The sequence below is a fragment of the Phalaenopsis equestris genome, unplaced genomic scaffold, assembly GCF_001263595.1.
Source record: "Phalaenopsis equestris unplaced genomic scaffold, ASM126359v1 Scaffold000438, whole genome shotgun sequence".
In the NCBI taxonomy this organism is placed as follows: Eukaryota; Viridiplantae; Streptophyta; class Magnoliopsida; order Asparagales; family Orchidaceae; genus Phalaenopsis; species Phalaenopsis equestris.
The window spans coordinates 269,414-288,468 of NW_018164879.1; the positions used below are offsets into that span (position 1 = coordinate 269,414).

The 19,055-nt window shown below is 31.6% G+C and overlaps 1 protein-coding gene across 1 annotated transcript in view; it reads right to left on the minus strand.

Annotated features, from left to right (window-relative positions):
• LOC110027738 (increased DNA methylation 1-like) overlaps nucleotides 1-19,055 on the minus strand; it is a 42,366-nt gene that overhangs the window by 22,672 nt on the left and 639 nt on the right. Inside the window, exons 3-7 of the mRNA XM_020729277.1 lie at nucleotides 12,011-12,113; nucleotides 11,777-11,852; nucleotides 11,647-11,706; nucleotides 11,520-11,572; nucleotides 11,278-11,444 (exon numbers count right to left, since the gene is read on the minus strand). Of these exons, the coding sequence (XP_020584936.1) occupies nucleotides 11,278-11,444; nucleotides 11,520-11,572; nucleotides 11,647-11,706; nucleotides 11,777-11,852; nucleotides 12,011-12,113 (459 nt within the window). The remainder of the gene's footprint in view (nucleotides 1-11,277; nucleotides 11,445-11,519; nucleotides 11,573-11,646; nucleotides 11,707-11,776; nucleotides 11,853-12,010; nucleotides 12,114-19,055) is intronic.

A 19,055-nucleotide genomic window follows, 5' to 3' on the forward strand; every position in this document is an offset into this window, starting at 1 on the left:
CCTCTATCCTTGCTACCTTCACCAATTTCAGCCCTCCATCCTTGTTGCCATCTCCCCAGACAGCCCTCCCACATCACTCCCTATTGTTTGCTTGTTGTCGGGCACTGGGGAAACAACCGTCTTACTATTTTTTGTATGACAACCACCTTCTCCACCCTTGCGCCACCTTCCACATCCTCGTTGACCACCACCACCCCTAACTTGAGATTGTGTTGTTATTTGTTGCAATTTCAGATTTTCACATGTTGGTTGTAATTTACTATTTCATTTCCATAATAAAATTTGATCTTCCTATTGTTGTTTGATTAACTCTCGTAACACCCAACAAAACTTATTCCAATACTTATAACCTTGATCGGAGAAATCACCAAAATTTTAATTGAAAAACAACAATCAAAATATAGGAAATCCGACTTGGGGAAGCAACCAACCTAACTCCTTGGGAAATTGAAACAATTAGGGTAATAACAATCTAAAACCAGCTTACCCGCCATGATTCACTTCCAATTCTCAATTCAAAGAAAATAAATTATCCTCGAAAAAAATATTATTACAAATGGAAAATCAATTACAAAGTCAAGTTACAATTATAAAACATATCGACAATCAATTAGAGCAAATAGCTAATTCTTTAAGTAATAGACCTCAGGAGACGTTACCTAGTAACACTAAAGTGGATCTAAAAGAGAAAGGATAAGAGCGGGTGAAAGCCATTAGAATAAGGAGAGAGAAAGAATTGGAAGAAGTAATTAGGAAGGACTCTAAGACAAAAGATCCTGAACCTGAGCCTAAAAGAATAAATGAAAATCTTGCCCCACACTTGGGCAAATCAGACTCATTTCCTCGGAAAGAACATAAGAGGCCACTAACACCATTTTTTGAGAGTCTCCAAAAACACAAGTTAGACCAACAAATCTTCATATTTTTAGGTGTTCAAGAAGCTTACAATTAACATCATTTTATTGAAGCTTTAGAACATATGCTTAATTAAGTGAAATTCATGGAGGACAATATGAATAAGAAACGAAAACTATGTGACTTTGAGACTGTCCCTAATAGAGAAATATAATTTTATCCTTCAAAGGAAACTTTCACAAAAACTTAAGAATTTGAGTAGTTTCACCAGTCCCTGTATTATAGGAAAAAATATTTGGTAAAGCCTTATGTGATTTAAGGGTCTATATCAATCTTATGTCTTTATCTATTTTTAGAAGATTATGATTACAAGAATTTCAGCCAACCATGATAACCCTTCAAATAGTTACTCGTTCTCTTACCTATCCTAGAAGGGTTATAGAAGACGTTCTTGTTAAGGTTAATAAATTTATCTTCCGTAACGGTTTTATTATCTTAGATATAGAGGAAGATAAGAAGATCCCAATTATCCTAGGTAAACATTTTCTTGCCACAGAAAAGGCCACAATAGGTGTCAAAAAATGGGAGCTTACAATGAGTCAATGATCAAAAAGTCAATTTCAATGTGTCAAAATCAATGAATTTCCTCATGACCCTAATGGTATGGGTTATTGGCTAGATACAGTGGATGTGTTGATTAAGAGCTAGTTTAGAGAGGCTATGGAGTTGGACCAAGTAGAGCCCAATTTGATTGAGGATTATAGTTAAAGTCCTAAGGAAAAATATGTTCTACTATTAGTGGCGATCCTTATTAGAGAAAGATTTTAGATTATAGATACCATAACCAATGTCAAGCCTTTAGTTCCTTATATAGTTAAGGCAGTTAAACTAGAACTTAAAATTCTCCTACGCAACTAAAATAATGTATTTTCGGAAGGATCTTCAACTTTCCATATTATTATTTCTGCTGAATTGAGTAAGTTGCAAGAGACAAAGTTGATAAAAGTTTTGAGAAGGTTTAGGAAAGCATTCGGCGGAGTATTTTAGATATTAAAGGACTCAGCCCTTCCATATGCATTCACAGATTATTAATGAAGGAAAATCATGAACCTAAAGCTGAACCCCAGAGTATGTTAAACTCAGTGATGAAGAAGGTAGTTAAAAAGGAGAACCTGAAGTGGTTAGATGCAATAATTCTCTATCTTATATCTAATAGTGCATGGCTTAACTTTATTCATTGTGTACCCAAGAAGGGTGGAGTTTAATGGAGAATGATAAGAACGAACTTATACGCAACTAGGAATGTCACTGGATAGAGGATTAGCATAGATTATAAGAAGTTGAACAAAGCAACTAGTAATGACCATTTTATCGTGAATTTTCTTGACCAAATGCTTGATTGATTGGCAAGACACCCTTATTTCTGCTTCCTAGATGAATATTATGATTATCACCAAATTATTATAGCTTCAAAAGATCAAGAAAAGATCACTTTCACCGGTCGCTACAAAACATTTTCTTTTAAGATGATATCATTCAGACATTGCAATGCTTCTGCAACATTGCAAATGTGCATGATATCTATCTTTTAGTATTTTAGAGAGAAAGATATTGAAGTTTTCATGGATAACTTTTTCGTGCTTAGCACATGCTTTGATTCATGTCTGAAACATCTTTCTAAATTTTTTCAAAGATGTAAAAAAGTTAATTTGAAGCTGAATTGTAAAAAAATGTTATTTTATGGTGTTTTAAGGCATAGGTATACGAGAAAGGGGTGAAGGTAGATCAGATTAAAATTCAGGTGATAGAAAAATTACTCGCACCTAATTTTATCAGAAGCATTATGAGTTTTTCAAGGCTTGTAGGATTATACCGTAGATATATAAAATTCTTTTCTAAGATTTCCAAGCTTTTGTGACATTTGTTAGAGAAGGACCTGTCTTTTGTTTTCAATGATAAATGCCTATCAACTTTTGAACTTTTGAAAAAAAAACAATCACTGCACTTGTGATCATTGCACCGATTGGGAATTTCCTTTTGAGTTTCTGTGACGCTAGTGATTACACTTTAAGAGCGGTACTAGGCCAAAAAAGGAAAAGATTTTTCATGTAATATATCGTGTCAATGGGACACTTAATAAGACTTAAGTTAATTACAGCACCACTAAAAAAGAGATTGATCATAAAATATGTATTTGATAAATTTTTATCCTAACTGATAGGAACCAAATTAAATGTTTGCACTAATAACTCTACTATCAAATACCATGTAACTAAGAAGAATGTTAAAGCCAGTTTGATCAAATAGATATTTTTACAAGAATTTGATATATGGATGATGGATATGAAAGATACTTAGAACCAAGTGGTTGATCACTTTTCTAGGCATGAGCAGAAAAACTCTAAGGAGTCATTTGGTAATTTTAATAAGAGTTTTTCGGATAAGCAACTACTTTCGATCACTAATCAGATCATTTCTTAATATGCAAATATAGTGAACTTAATTATGAATGGAATCATTCCATTCGATCTGTAATACAACTAGAGAAAAAATCTTGTCTGATGCTAGATTCTGCTTCCGGGATGATCCCTATCTTTTTAGAAAGTGTAAGGACCAGATTATTAAAAGAAATATATCCCCTTATAGGAGGTAGAAAAATCATAAAATCATGTCTTGATTCTGAATTTAGAGAGCATTTTGGACGTTTTGGAATTGTTACTAAAATATTATAATTGAGATTTTACTAGTTTACTCTATTTAAGGATGTGAATGAATATATTAAGAGATGCGATAGATGTAAACAAGGATGCAATATTTCTAAGAGAAATAAAATGCCCTTAAATTATATTTTGGAAGTTGTGATACTTGCTATTCGGGGAATAAATTTCTTGGGACCGTTTGTGCCATCATTAGAAAATGTTTACATTTTGATTGCAATAGAGTATATATCTGAATAGATTGAAGCAGTAGCAATATCTGAGTGTGATTCTTCAAGAGTTCAATGATTTTTAAAAAAATCATTTTTAACATATTTGGAACACATAGAGTTATAATTAGTAGAGCAAGTCACTTATGCAATAAAAAAAAATAAAATATTAATCATGAAATATGAAATTAAATATAAGATTTCCACTGCATATCACCCCCAGCCAAGTGGATTAGCAAAAGTATCTAATAAAGATTTAAAAAAAATTTGAAGAAAATTGTTAATCCTAGTAGAAAAGATTGGTTCCTTAGGTTTGATGATGCATTATAGGCCTATAGGACAGCCTGAAAGGTACATAGAAATGTCCCCATATAAGTTGATTTTTAAAAAGTGTCATTTGCCAGTAAAATTAGAACATAAAATTTATTGGACAATTAAGAAATTCAATTATAATTTAAAAGATTCGACAAAAAAGATGTTATTATAATTGAACAAATTATAATCGATTTAGATGGAAGCCTATGAAAACACCAATATTTATAAGGAACAGATGAAGAAGTGGCTTGAATAAAAACTAATTATGAAGAATTTTAAGTTTAGACAGGACATTTAATTACATAATTCACGATTGTCATTTGTCTATAGAATTAGAACATAAACTTATTGGGCAGTTAAGGAAGTCAATTATAATTTAAAAGATTCGGTAAAAACAAAATTATTACAATCAAACTTAGAAGAAATTAAAATAGAAATCTATTGAAACATAAGACTTACAAGGAACAGATGAAAAAGTGACATAAACAAAAACTAATTATAAAGGATTTTAAGCCTGAACAGAATGTTTTGCTATATAATTCACGATTAATATTATTTCCGAAAAAACTAAGTCCCATGGTCAGGTTCGTTCATTGTAGTAAAAATTTACCATTTTGGAGTTACTGAAATCAAGGATAGAGAAATTGCCCATGTATTCAAAGTAAATGATCAAAAATTGAATCTTTATCTAGGGAAAGGAAGAATTGGTCCTAAAGAACCTTTGACATTGGATCATCCTAATTAAGGGGATCTGGCATTGTCTGGCTAACGACAATAAACCAATTGTTACTTAGAAGGCAACATAAGCATTATTTTGTGATTTGATTGCTCATTTGTTTTTTTAATTTGTTTTAGTTTGCTTTTATATTATGTTGTGATGTATATGTAAATTTGAATTTAGTTCTTGTGATGATTTGCAATGAGAGTGTGCTTGAATAACTTTGAAAAATTATGAACCTCAAGATTTTTGACATGGGTGTCGCCTTACTCTGAAAATCAAAGGCCACCTTAGCACCGCATCGCCTATGATGGAAACCGAACGCTTATCTAGGGTATTAACGCACAACACTTACTAGAGCGACCCAGAACTGCTTCTTCGTACATCATCTATTTCTAAATCTATTTGAGTGTTGGCTTGCCCGGTGTGGAAACCTGACGCCCAAACCCACTTTACCTATTTTAGGCCCTCGATTGCTTTTAATCTTGCATTTCTTATACCTTACCCAACCAAACTCACCGAGAAGAAGAGAAGAGAAAGAAGATCCTAGAGCTTTCCATAGAATTTGAGGTAAGACTGCTTAGTTTTCTTTAATTTATCACATTCCTCGGTCGTTTCCACCTTTCTCCTCCAATCCTTTTTTATATCCATGGTATGTAAAATTAAGGGAAGGAAGAAATAAACCACATTTAATGCCAAGAAGTTCGCTAATATGGAAGCAGCAACAACTTCTTATTGGTATCAAAGAAACTTATTCATGAGAAAGGATTCCTTGAACCTGAAAAAAGGGTGGAAGGACTAATTGTAAGTCAGAAGTAGAAATAATTTTATAATGAGAATGACGTAGAGGTGCTTCCTATGATCCAAGAGTTTTATGCTAATGCATAAGAGCATAAGAATGAAAAAGTTTTTGTTAAGGGGAGGCAAGTAAATTTAACTCAGAAAAAATTAATGCTCTTTTTCACCTTCCCGATATTCTTAATGATGGTATTCCCTTTTCATGTCTTCTAATTCTGGTTTGACTAAACTATTGTATTCTTGACAAATATTCGTTGCTTGGCATTCCTGTGGCCAGAAACTATTCAATTTTCCTGCCTCTACTATGAATGCTGAGTCGAATGTGAGGCACTATTTTATTTCTACGAAACTTTTTTCCTTCGACTAACATGACTGAGAAGAGATGGGAGAGGGCTATGTTTAACTATCTCATCTAGAAGGAGAAGCCTATTGATCTCGGGGGTATTATTAATATGTTGATTCATAGCATCACTGAGGGGGTTTCTACAATTTGTATGGGGCATCCTGCTGTTTTTTACCCTGTGCTTAAAGGCTAGAGTAAAATTTGATGCTTGGGAGGAGCAGCTTCATCCTTTGAAGACTATCACAAAAAAGACCATCGGGACTTACAGTAAGATTTCTTTTAAGAGATGAGAGAGCTCAAGATCTGCACCTTCTCAACAACGACATTTCTCTTCCTCCTTCACCATCTTTCTGAGTAATTGAAATTCTCGGGCGATGACGTTGCAATTCTAAAATGGTAGCAGCATTATATGAGACAGGAGTTTAACTTTTCTGTTGTTCAGCACCTAGAGAGTGATTATTAGGAGCAAGCCTTCAATACCCTTACTGAGATAATCAAACATGGCCAGAAACAGGGGCCTAGCACCACCTTCTAGAAATCATGGTGATATTGTTGAACCCATCGAAGATGATGATGAGGATGATGAAAGCGACATCAGATCATTGAATTTTCTGATTATTTTACTATGGTTGCTTACAGGTTATGGTTTCTCTCTGTTATTCAATTTATGCTAATGTATATTTGGACATGTGTTGATGTGATGCAGGTTAAGTTGTGATGGATTTTATTTTTTTGTGAATTGAGATCTGAACTGTTATTTTCTTACCGTGTGATGTTTTATTATGTGATTAATTTACATCTTTATGGTTGTTATGTGTTGTGATGTCCATTACTAGGTGTGTTTTACATTTTTGTTGTGCTTATATATATACCATATATATATATATATATATATATACATATATATATATATATATATACATATATATATATATATATATATATTTATGCTTTCATATGTATTTTATGTTCTGTTATTACATATCTTCTTCTACCTGTTTAGTTCATTTCTCGGTCATGTTACTTGCATGTGTAGTGTAGAATAAATTTGGAGAAGGATTTTTGTGTAAAATTATGCCCTAAAGTGAAATAGATATGTGAATTTTATAATTTCATTAAAAATGATATATTTAACTATGGTTCAAAGTAGATTAATAGAAGATTAAGAAAATCAGTAGGGTAACACCAATCTTCAGTAAGTTTAAAAACTATTAATGATTCCCTAATAATTAACCTTTAACTTTTATTAATTACTCTTTTATATAAAAATTCCTAAACATTTAGACTAAGATCAACTAATTATAAATTAAAATATTAAAAATAGAAAATGTAATGACTAATCAATTCAAATAAGTTAATTTTTTTGTTAAAATCTCCTAAATTCCAATATTTTGAATCAAGTTAATAGAAAATTGGGACTTTGGCATAAGAAATAGTTGATATTCAAAAATCATTAAAGAAAAGTGTAACCAAACATAGTAACCCTATAGAAAATAAATAAATAAATAAATAAACAAAATCAAAATAAAAGGAAACTTTGAGAAAGTTATAGTGAAAATGAAAAGTATTTATGAGCTTTGGAGGAGAAACTTGAGATTAAGCTAGAAATAACAATGGGTACCAACCATCTTTCTTAAAGTCGGATAATCAAAAACCTCCTTGTAAATTCAGAATACGGTATTCAATGAGAAAATAACTCAATTAATGTTATTTGATTGATTAGTCAAACTGAATTATATATATTTGAGAGAATTTTATTTAAGTCAAACTTGTATAAGTGATTTAGGAAAAATTATATAGAATGTAAATTAATACAAGTCAAGTTATAAATTAAGAGTATTTAAAAAAAAATCAATCTTAAGAAGAGGTTTATAAACCCTGAATAATCAATTTACCTCAAAACTAAAGAACCTTGAAATCTTAAGTTTCAATCTACCATTAATTTTCAAAAATTCTAACTTCAGATATTTAACTACTCAAGGGCAACTAATGTTTAAGTTTTCGGAAATTTGATATGTATGAAATATGTGATGTTATCTCCAATACTTTTTTAGTTATTTATATTATTTCTATTTTTTTCTTGGGTGTTTTCAAATGTGCTTTGCAAGTTACATGTTGCATGTTAAAAATGGGAACTTTTAGAGAAAAAAAATGTTTGTAAGTCTCAGGCTACCCGATGCCCAAAGTGGAAAAACCAACATTGCCTACCCTTCCTTCGACCTAGGGAAACCGAGAGCACAGAAACCTGATGCTCAACCTAAGCAAGGCAGCACTTGATCCTTAAACAAGTGCAGAACCGAAAGGCCGAAGACCCACTGGGTGATTTTGACGATTCATTCATGTCATTTCGCATGGGATGGCTTAAATTTGTTATATCAAAAAAGTATGAAGGGAGGGGGGGGTAAACTTAGGGTCCGTTTGGGGCATCTTGTGTGTTTCAGGATAAGCAGTTTCGAATAAGCTGTATGCATTTAGTGGGTGATGCCCGCGGGAGTCGACCCGCTGCATGCATTTAGTGTAAAAACTCAAACGCAGTTTCGAATAAGCTGGCAAAACGCGCGAACCAAACGGTACGACGGCATTTTGAAAACGCTGCCCGCACTTATAAGCTGCCCCAAACGGACCCTTAATTTTCTTGTCTAAGTAGAGAACTCTAACCATAGTATGAGTCAACAACAACAACAACAAGCCTTATTCCCACTAAGTGGGGTTGGCTAACTAAGTGGGGTTGGCTACTAAGTGGGGTTGGCTACTTGAATCCTTTTTCTCCATTGTGTCATATTTTCATTTAATTCTAACATATTAAGATCATTTTTATACAATATGCCTAAGTCTTTTAGGTTACCTCTACCCTTCTTAACATCAGTCGAAATTAAAACATCTACTCTCCTAACCGAATCATCAGATGCTTGAAATTTAATTTGACCAAACCATCTGATACAACACTAATCTTGTCTGCCACTGGAGCTACAACAACCCTATCACGGATATATTCATTTCACATTTTGTCTCTAAGTATCAAACCACTCATCAACCAAAGCATTCTCATCTCAGCAGCACTTAACTTTATTTTATTCTTTACTTTTAAATGCCAACATTTTGCACCATTGAGCATTGCAGGTCTCACCACCATCTTATAAAAATTTCCTTTCAGTTTTAAGTCTAAGCGGTACTTTATACTTTTCTACCACACAATAGGCCTGAAGCATTCCTCCACTTCAACCAACCAACTTGAATTCTACAAATAACAATCCCATCTACATATCAATCACTTTGAACCATAGTATGTGTGAAGAGAAATTTAAGTGTGAGATTGTTAGAATAAGGAAGATTTGTTCTAATCAAATAAAAAGGATCTACGAATAATGTGCATCACTTGGGAACAAGTGTTGCAACATTTTTGGGTTTTATCTTTCTTACTTTTTATATTATTCATTTTATTTTGTTAATGCAAGTGATGCTTGCGTTTAAAATCATGTGTGCTACGTAATTTTTCCTCCCTTTGTTGGTTTTCTTGAAAATCTTGAGGAATTAATCTTTTGATTTTTCTAACTTTTAATTCATGAAGTTGTTGTTATAACATTTTGATCTTAATTTATATTCTAACGGGTCATTTGAATAGTTAAACTTAGTTATAATCTAGGTCCTATGGCCGTTGATTAGAAACTCAATTATGTTCAAACACAAGAGTTCAATGGAATACAAATATTGTTAGTAGATTCTTGCAAAGTAAGTGAGGACTGTGGATGCTGTGACTTCTTCTAGGGTTAGGACCACCTAAATATAATATGGCATTCTAATGCTTGTTATATCATAAAAAATAATAGGAAATAATAGGACCCGTTTGATAACTACAGTAGAGAAAAATCAATTGAAAGAATTTGGATTTCATAGAACCAATTCAAAAGAGACTCACAGTTGTTAGAAAACTCTACAGTAAACTTAAAATTTAATTTTGCAATTAGGATTAAACACTTTAAAATTCCGAAAATTTTCACTTTTCAAGCCAGACCAAAGAGTACCACACAAGAACTTTCACCTTCTTTGAACATTAATAAATTATTTACGGGATCGATACATGAACTAAAAAAATTAGTATTCTACTTGATCAACATGTATACTTGTGTGATTGACATGTACTTCACAGTCATAAACCCAAACGACATAAGACAAACAACATAACCGAAAGATTAGCAACCCCACTATTGAAACAACAAACACAAAAATAAAATCCAAATAACACCAAAACCAAATAACAAGAAACCGAAATAGCAATAAGCGAGCAAACCCTTGCACCAATTTGTAATTGCAAAGCCAAAGAACTGAAAAATCCAGAGGATAAGTTCTCAGCACAAGCCAACTCACTCATAAAAATCCTAGCTTCGAATTCACATATTAGAAGTGGTGAAGGAGAGGAAAGCACTTAGCCCAAGCTTCAACATCTTAATAACAACAAAAAAAAGAAAGATAAGTATATGAGAAGTTTAGCTTTCGATTTCCTTGGAGGAAACAAAAAAAATCGATGAACAAAAGCAATCAAAGAAGCGAGAGGGAGAAACAGAAAGGTAATGCAGGGACAATACGTCGAAACACGAGGAGAATGACGGCCCCGCAGGCAAAAGATGTGGCGTAGAAGCAGTCATATCCGCAATGCGTATTAGTGAACACCACCAAAAATAGCAAAAGCCCGTGGCACTGAAACATACCACTTCATAGATGACACCCCAAACAGACTCTTAGTCCAAGATTTTTCTAATTTGACCCTCAACTTTACATGATTTATCCAAAATGGTCCCTCGGGCAAAAATTCTACTATAAAATTGATATTATTTTAATCTGTTAATTATACAATGTTAATCACAATTTAGTCTTTGACAAATCACTTTGGATCAATTGCATAAGAATATGTTTTATGTACATATATAATCTTAATTTATTCAACTAAAAAAGCTTCAAAGTTTTTAAAAGCAATTGAACTCCAACATAATGTTGATCGTATCCTCATATCTATGTTATTTTCGTGCATCTTAAGAGTAAACTAATGTGCATTTATAATTTGAACTCAACAATAATATCTAATAAATTACAAATTTTGGAAGAATTAATTATAGCATTTAACTTGAATAAATAAATCATATAAAAGCTGGTGTGTTCCATAATGTAACTTTAATGAACAAATGTATGTATTGTGAAGTTCTGTAAGGATCTGCACAAAATGCATGAACTGAAATCCAGAAAAGATTACCTAAACAAGAGCTAAAAAATGACAACAATATAAATTAATCAATGACATAAAAGAAATTTGAATTTCAACATTATTACCTGCATTACAAGCATTTTGATATCTTAAATCAAAGGGCAATTTTCCCCCAACTTTACTCCCCATGATAAGATCTTTATCAACGGGATCAAACGAGCCTTTATCAAGTGATAAAAACACTGCAATTTGGTGCAGAGACTTTCCATAAGAAGTGTATATGGAGTGATAGCTACAAGAGAAAATATTTCAATTAAATGTTGAAATGTATTCATAAATTATTTAAAACCGAATTCTAAAAACTCACGGCTTTCTTCTCTTTTCATGCCCAGCATGAGCTTCAAATTTAGAAGCACTAAGCTGCAAATAAGGAAGTATTAGGCCTATTGATATTGACATCTTCTCCTGTAGATGAAATGAGATGAGAAAATCACCATAGAATTACAGCAGCTGCAGAGTATATTTTTTCCAAACTTATAACCTTCCAGAATTTCCTGCATGAAAGAGAGAATTTGTTGAAAGCCACAGAGTATGCCACTTGGAGCATGTTGACTAACTCCATACCTTTCCATGTGAATAATAAGACAATTTGGCTCCATCATTAAGCAATTCGAAAAGTTGCTGATGAAAATCCTGCTCCCTGATTTGTTAGAAAAGTAATCTAGATTGTGAAACAAAGCTATCAATCATTAGAATATGAGAAAAAAAAAAAAAAAAAGATGCCAGAAAAATCTAGGAGTAACATTTAAGGATAAACATGATAAACAACATGAAATGAATGAACCCCATCAAAAATACCTGTGCTTCATAGTCTTCCCGGCTCGCTTTGAGAAGCTAACCTTAGCATCATTTCCTAGAGGTAAGCTTAAGTTGTTCTCTGAAGCTGACAGCATTAACCTATAATTACAGACAAAAAAAACTTGTAAATTCAAAGATTTGAAATGTGAATGAAATTATACATATTAAAAGAATTGCAAAAATGTCAAATTTTACATAAGAAAAAAAGCATAAGACCAAAATGGAGGTAAAGAAATGGGAGCTACGTCAAAAAATTGAGGTTAGAAAGAATTTTATAAGGAAATCAATACCTGGCAATCCACCTTCCGGCTCAAACTTGGAATGTTTCAGTTCTACCAATGAGAAATTAAAGGTTTCAATTCTGAAATATAACAGACAAATTTTGACAACGAATCTATTATAATAGTGCTCTTCGATCCTTTGCAAAAATTATGCAAGGAGATGCTCACCAGGGTACATCACCTAACAATTTCCTATTTTTTAATAGCTGTTATTATGCATACCTAAGCATAAGTAGCCATTTACTTTTCATGAAAACCTGCTCTTATTTACTTTGATAGTGAGATTTCAGAACAATTCTTTTTTCCCCCCCTTTATTATAGGAAAACTTTCTCAGGGCCACCCCAGTTTGAGAATATACATAAATCGATGTCTGACTTTTATTCAAGTGATGGCCTTTCGGTTGGGCTTCTTGATCATCAACATTCTTATGAAATTATCTTTTGAGACGAATTACTATAGAACTTTCTCAAATCGACATTCTTGAGTGCCTAAAGACTGATCTTTAAGAAAATGGCTAGTAAAGAGGTAAGGACAAGCAACTTCATGTACGACAATGGCCAAACATGAGCGACCAAAAGAAGTGTGATCCTTGCGGCAAGGGCTTGGGATTAAAAGGCTAAAAGATTTCTTCTTCCTCCTCTACGGCTTGAATTATGGTAAGCTAAAACTTAATTTAAATTTCATTCGCTTTTCTCTTTTATGAAAACAATTGAATTTGAAACCCTAGAACTAGTTTATGTTCAAAGACAAATTGTTGGTAAAAAAAATTATAATGTTAAAAAGAGTAACCAAAGCATGAAATTTCCATTCGATTAAATCTAACAATTTTGGAAAATATTAAAGTTAATTTTATTTACAGATTTATGTATCTATATTATTAAGTTAAAATTAGAAAAATTAAAAGTATGTTTTAAAGTAGTAAACTAAGGGAAAAACTAGTAAAAAGGCTATGTTATCTGGAATCAAAATGTGTCAGCCATTAAATTAGAAAGTATAGAATTGAATGATGATTAACATATGTGAATAAATAAATATATATTAATTGAGTGGAACTGCAAATACAACAACAACAACAACAACAAAGCCTTAATCCCACTACATAGGGTCGGCTACATGAATCCTTTTTCTCAATTGCGTCCTATTTAGTGTCATATTTTCATTTAGTTCTAGTAAATTAAGATCATTTTTAATACAAAAAGCCTAAATCTTCCTAGGTCTACCTCTGCCTTTCTTAACACAAGTCGAATCTAAAACATTTACTCTCCTAATCAGATTATCAGATGGTCAACGTTTAATGTGACCAAACCATCTAAGACGACTTTCTCTAATTCTGTCCGTCACAGGAGCTACACCAACCTTATCACGGATATATTCATTTCGCAAATTGTCTCTAAGTGTAAAGCCACTCATCCACCTAATCATTCTCATCTCGGCAAAACTTAACTTATTATTATGCTTCTCTTTTAAAGGCCAACATTCAACGCCATAGAGCATTGCAGGTCTCACCGAAAATTTTCCTTTCAGTATAAGCGATACTTTTCTATCACACAAAAGGCCCGAAGCACTCCTCCACTTCAGCCAAGCAACTTGAATTCTACTATTAACATCCCCATCTATATCACCATCGCTTTCAACAACGGACCCAAGATATCTAAATCAATCACACCTTTTAATAATTTAATCACCCAAAGTCACAATTCTGTCACTAGAGCTATTACCACTAAAATTACGTTCCATGTATTCAGTTTTAGTTCTACTTAAATGAAGGCCTTTAGACTCCAATGTAGACCTCCATAATTCAAGTTTCTCTTGGGCTTTTTCTCTCGTTTTATCCAAGAGAAAGATATCATCAGCAAAAAACATACACCAAGGTACATCCTCCTATAGATGTCCAGTAAGATCATCCTAACTAAAGCAAAAAAAAATGGGCTTAAAGTCGATCACTGGTGTAATCCAACAGAAATAGGAAAATATTTGGTCAATCCTCCTTCAGTTTGAACACAAGTAACAACTCTAGTATAACAATCCTCCTTCAGTTTGAACACAAGTAACAGCTCTAGTATACATATCTTTAATGACTTGAATATAAGTCATATCAACACATTTCTTCTCGAGAACTCTCCAAAGGATATCTCTTGGAACCTTATCGTAAGCTTTTTCTAAATCAATAAAAATCAAATGTAGATTCTCCTTATTATCTCTGAACTTCTCCATCAAACCTCTCAATAAATGTATAGCTTCCATAGTAGACCTGCCAGGCATAAATCCAAATTGATTATGAGAAATTTTCGTGATGCATCTTAACCTATGTTCAATTACCCTCTCCCATAACTTTAAAGTATGACACATCAACTTAATTCCTCTATAATTTGTACACTCTTGTGCATCCCCTTTATTCTTAAAAATGGGGACCAAAATACTCTTCCTCCAATCCTCAGGCATCTTTGATTATGAGTGGAACTGCAAATGATAGAAATAAAAAACCAGGTTACAATAAAGAGAATTTGAGTATCACGTTAAGCATGAGTTGATTGAAATTGAAAAGTTAAATTTTTAATAATAATGATATGTTAAATGATGAATTAAAAATTTACAAACACTATGGACATGAACTTGAATAATAGTAGGAATCAATTAAATGCTAATCATAAAGTTGAATTAAAGAAAAGAAAAAATTAAACAATAAGACAATTTGTGTGTGTTGAATGCATGTATTCATGTATGAATGCATGTATTCATGTATGAATGCATGTATATCATTTAAATGAAATAGTTAACATTATCATAGCATATAATTTTGTGTTATTATATTTGTATAACGATAGAAATGGGTAACTATAATTCTATGTTAAACAATAAATTTGACTTCTTAAGTAAAATATTAATAAAACAAAAAGGGCATATCAATATAATTAAAAAAGAGTAAAATTTAAAGAAGATTTTTTATAAATTAATTAACATAAATATCTTATGTTCAAATATTTATGCGCATAATAATTAAGCTAATGGAAGCCACATTAATGGACTAATTTACAAGACATCTTCTGCGATTGAGGTGGGTAATTACACTTTTAAATTAATGTAATAACTTCTTTGCATTTAATTGACAGGGGTCATATTCCTTGTTCATATATTTACATGACCTGATATATTGTTATCAAACGCTAACTACAAAAAATTTATGTGAATTTCTGTTTTAAAAGAAAATGATTCTTCATATTAAAATAAATGAAGTATATGACTCCACTCTATGCTAACATTACTTATTGTAATACACAATATTTCCTGATAAAAATATAATGTATGCTAAGAAAATGCAAATAAAATAATTGTACATAAGAATGTTTTCATGTGCACATTGACAGATAAAATTTAACCACATATGATACCAGCTTCCCTAATATCTCTGCAAAAGTTTAAGAGGAAGAAATTGTGGGCCAAGGCGTTTTGACTTTAGCAAAGTAAGGCATAAGCCTTAAGATGTATCAAAGTGTATACCTTAAATCAATTAAAAAACACAAAAAATTAAAAATAATTTATATGATATAAATTATTGATCTATTAATTTAATTAATATCATAAAGACATAAAGCATAAATCTCAATATAAATGTTAATATAAAAAATAATAATAATAATAAAACGAGATTCAAGGTAAGCATTAACTTAAAATTTCAGTACATGTTAAGAATCAAGAACCAATCCAGCCTCATTCTCATTAGCATCAATTTTTGAATAATAATTATATGTAATAATGTCATCATCATATAAACTATCTCAAAGGGATCTTCCAAATCTTCTTCAATCACAATATATTTCCTCTGACTCCCTGTATCAATTAAATTAGATCTAACATAAATTAAAATAAATTAGTAAATTAAAAAAAATCCAATAATCATACTTAAATTATCTTTAAATAATTTGGAAGCATTGTATCAAATATATTAGAGATAAATATGATATAATATAATAAATACTAAAAATACAATATAATATAATATAATATAAATCCTTTATTAATCCGATTGAGGTACCAAGTCAAGCACCTCAAGACGTACACTTCAAACAACAAACCATAAGCCTCATTGATGATAAAGAGGCTTAAACTTTCAGGAGTTTTTTGTACGCCTTAATTTAAGACATACCTAAATTTTATGCCTTAAAGACTTTTTTAAACAACAGTCTCTACACATTGATTATCTTCCACCAATAAAAAAAATAGAAGCGCACTCCATTATGTCAACAAAAGATGTATCGATTAAGAGTTAGCTAGTGTCTTTCTACCTCAAACAATAGTGGACATGATCTACACCCTACCATGTTAATGAGGGGTGTACGACCACAAGTGACTAAGTTTTATGAATAGAAGTTACTTGCGAGATGGATATGTTAAGAATTTAGGTACAAGTTAAAATACGAAAAGCAATATATGTTCAAACTCTTAATAGTTGAATCATTGATATGATTAATAATTATACATTTCTTTAATTGTTATGTAACATCTATGATCATATGCAAAAGATAAGCACACTTAATGATTTTCATGCAATAGCATAATGATGAATAGCATCCATCTTTTTTTAGTTGCTATGATTTAAAAATATAAGATGCCCACTAAGTTATGAATATAACTCGCTCATGTTATTTCATAAATCAATAAGAAAAAAATTATAGGATATGAATAAGTAAAAAGAGTTCGTGATGTGGAGCTACAAGTAACAAGTATTTAAAATTTTTTGATATTGAAATAAATATATTAGATCTATTGTTATTTGGAATAGAATTTATTTTGTGGTGTAGTAGTCTTTTTAATGTATTAGAAGTTGTTAATGAAAGAAACTGTATCATAATTTATTTTTTAAAACCTTTATTTTAAAACTCTATCCGATTGTTTGTTCCTGCTTTAATATTGCAAAATGTCAGGTCGGCTTGTAACAAGAGAATTATCAAATCCAACGTTGAATTAAGTAGTACTAATCACAATGAAAGATCAATTACAATGATCAATGATATTTAGAAGGCATAGTTAGACATTATGTAAAATCTAATTAGGATTACAACCTATTTCTATGAATAGTTTGTGCCTTATTCTACGAAGAGGCGGATGCAAGATAAATTAATGAAATACATATAAAAAGATCAATATGTAATGGAATATAAGGCGGAGGTATGCCCGCGATCGATTCATAATGCTTTAGAAAATTGTCATAGATTATTATCAAAATAATGAGATGAGATTAGGAAATCATTAGATCCCTTAGGGAGTAATTATTCTATACTTGTATAGACAAGACATTTAAAAGAGTAGAAATTATTTTTCAAAGTGCCTAAGTATAAACATTTGCATAAAAGAAAGAGCACTGAAGAGAATGTGCATGCTACACAGTTTGAAGGATGTAACACTAGTGTGGTTAAACTAACACCCAATTCTTTAAAATTATGTCAAAGACCAAATGAGCTCCAAATGACACCACTTGATTGTCAAAATGAACTTCAAATCATGATGATACCAACAACTCCAAAAACACTAAATTCCATGCACGATAGAGTTCAAAATTGGCCAAATCAGCCTGAACTAGCATGATTGGTCTAAGTCATCCAGCTCCCAAGCATGTAGCTTGGAGGGGATGGTTGTGTCCACGTTTAGTGGCGAGAGGGTCTAAAGACCATGTCGAGCATTTATATGTCATGATCATCCATAGATGATGTTCAATTATGATAAGTTATGCTAAATACTACGCAATTTGATGGATAAGTACTTTATATTTTTTAAATATTATGTTTATGGTGAATATTTTCTCAAGAAGAATATTAAAAAAAAAAAGTAGCCTATGGTCGATTCTGAGCAACACCAAATTTGATCAATAAACCTTCTTAGAATTATTCTCTTATGTCCGACAATCAAAATTTCAACGGTCAACTTTGTTTGATATTATCATTAAAGTTTTACAGGATGGAGCAAACTCAAAAGCGGCTACGTGGGGCTACATGACCCAGCACAGATGCAGACAATAATTAGAGCAACACGATTACATGAGACACATGATAAGCTGCATACGGATGACTGCAGCTAAGGCAAAAAAAGGACCATATTTATTTCATAAATAAGTATTTCTACCTGGACTTCAAGCTTGCACTTTTTCCGATCATTTAAGTGTTCTACCATGCAACCAAATTTTCTTTTCATGTTTATATAAAACCTAAATGCACTTCATAAACAATGAGACTGCAAGATTTTTAATTAACATTAATATCAATATCCTATTTCACCATAATTTAGTTGTAAGTGTCTAAAATCTAAAGTGCCCCAATTTTTTCCTTATTTTAATATAAAACTTCGCAAGTGAATGGCCGGGACATTTTGCTAGTTATAACACAAATATAAAAGTATTTTCATAAACAAGTAGCCATATAAAAATCAACTCATATCAGGATCTTGCTCAGGTCACATAAGGCTGGGACATTCATAAGTCATAATTTGAAGAAGGTTCATCAAATAATTTGCCCAAAGAGACTATAAAACATCCATGGTGATGTTTCTTGAAGTTAAAAATTAACCGCCTACAATGAAACAAAACAGCAAAAGGGCATTTACATACATAGGACACGATTCTTAGGTATTTACATAGTTCACACCTAAAATTTCATATTAACACACATAGTATTCAAATCTTTAATATCACATAAAAAATAGCACTATTATCAATTTTTTAAATTAAGTATACCTATTCATGCATAGGTTTAGGCACCAGAGTGTTACATAT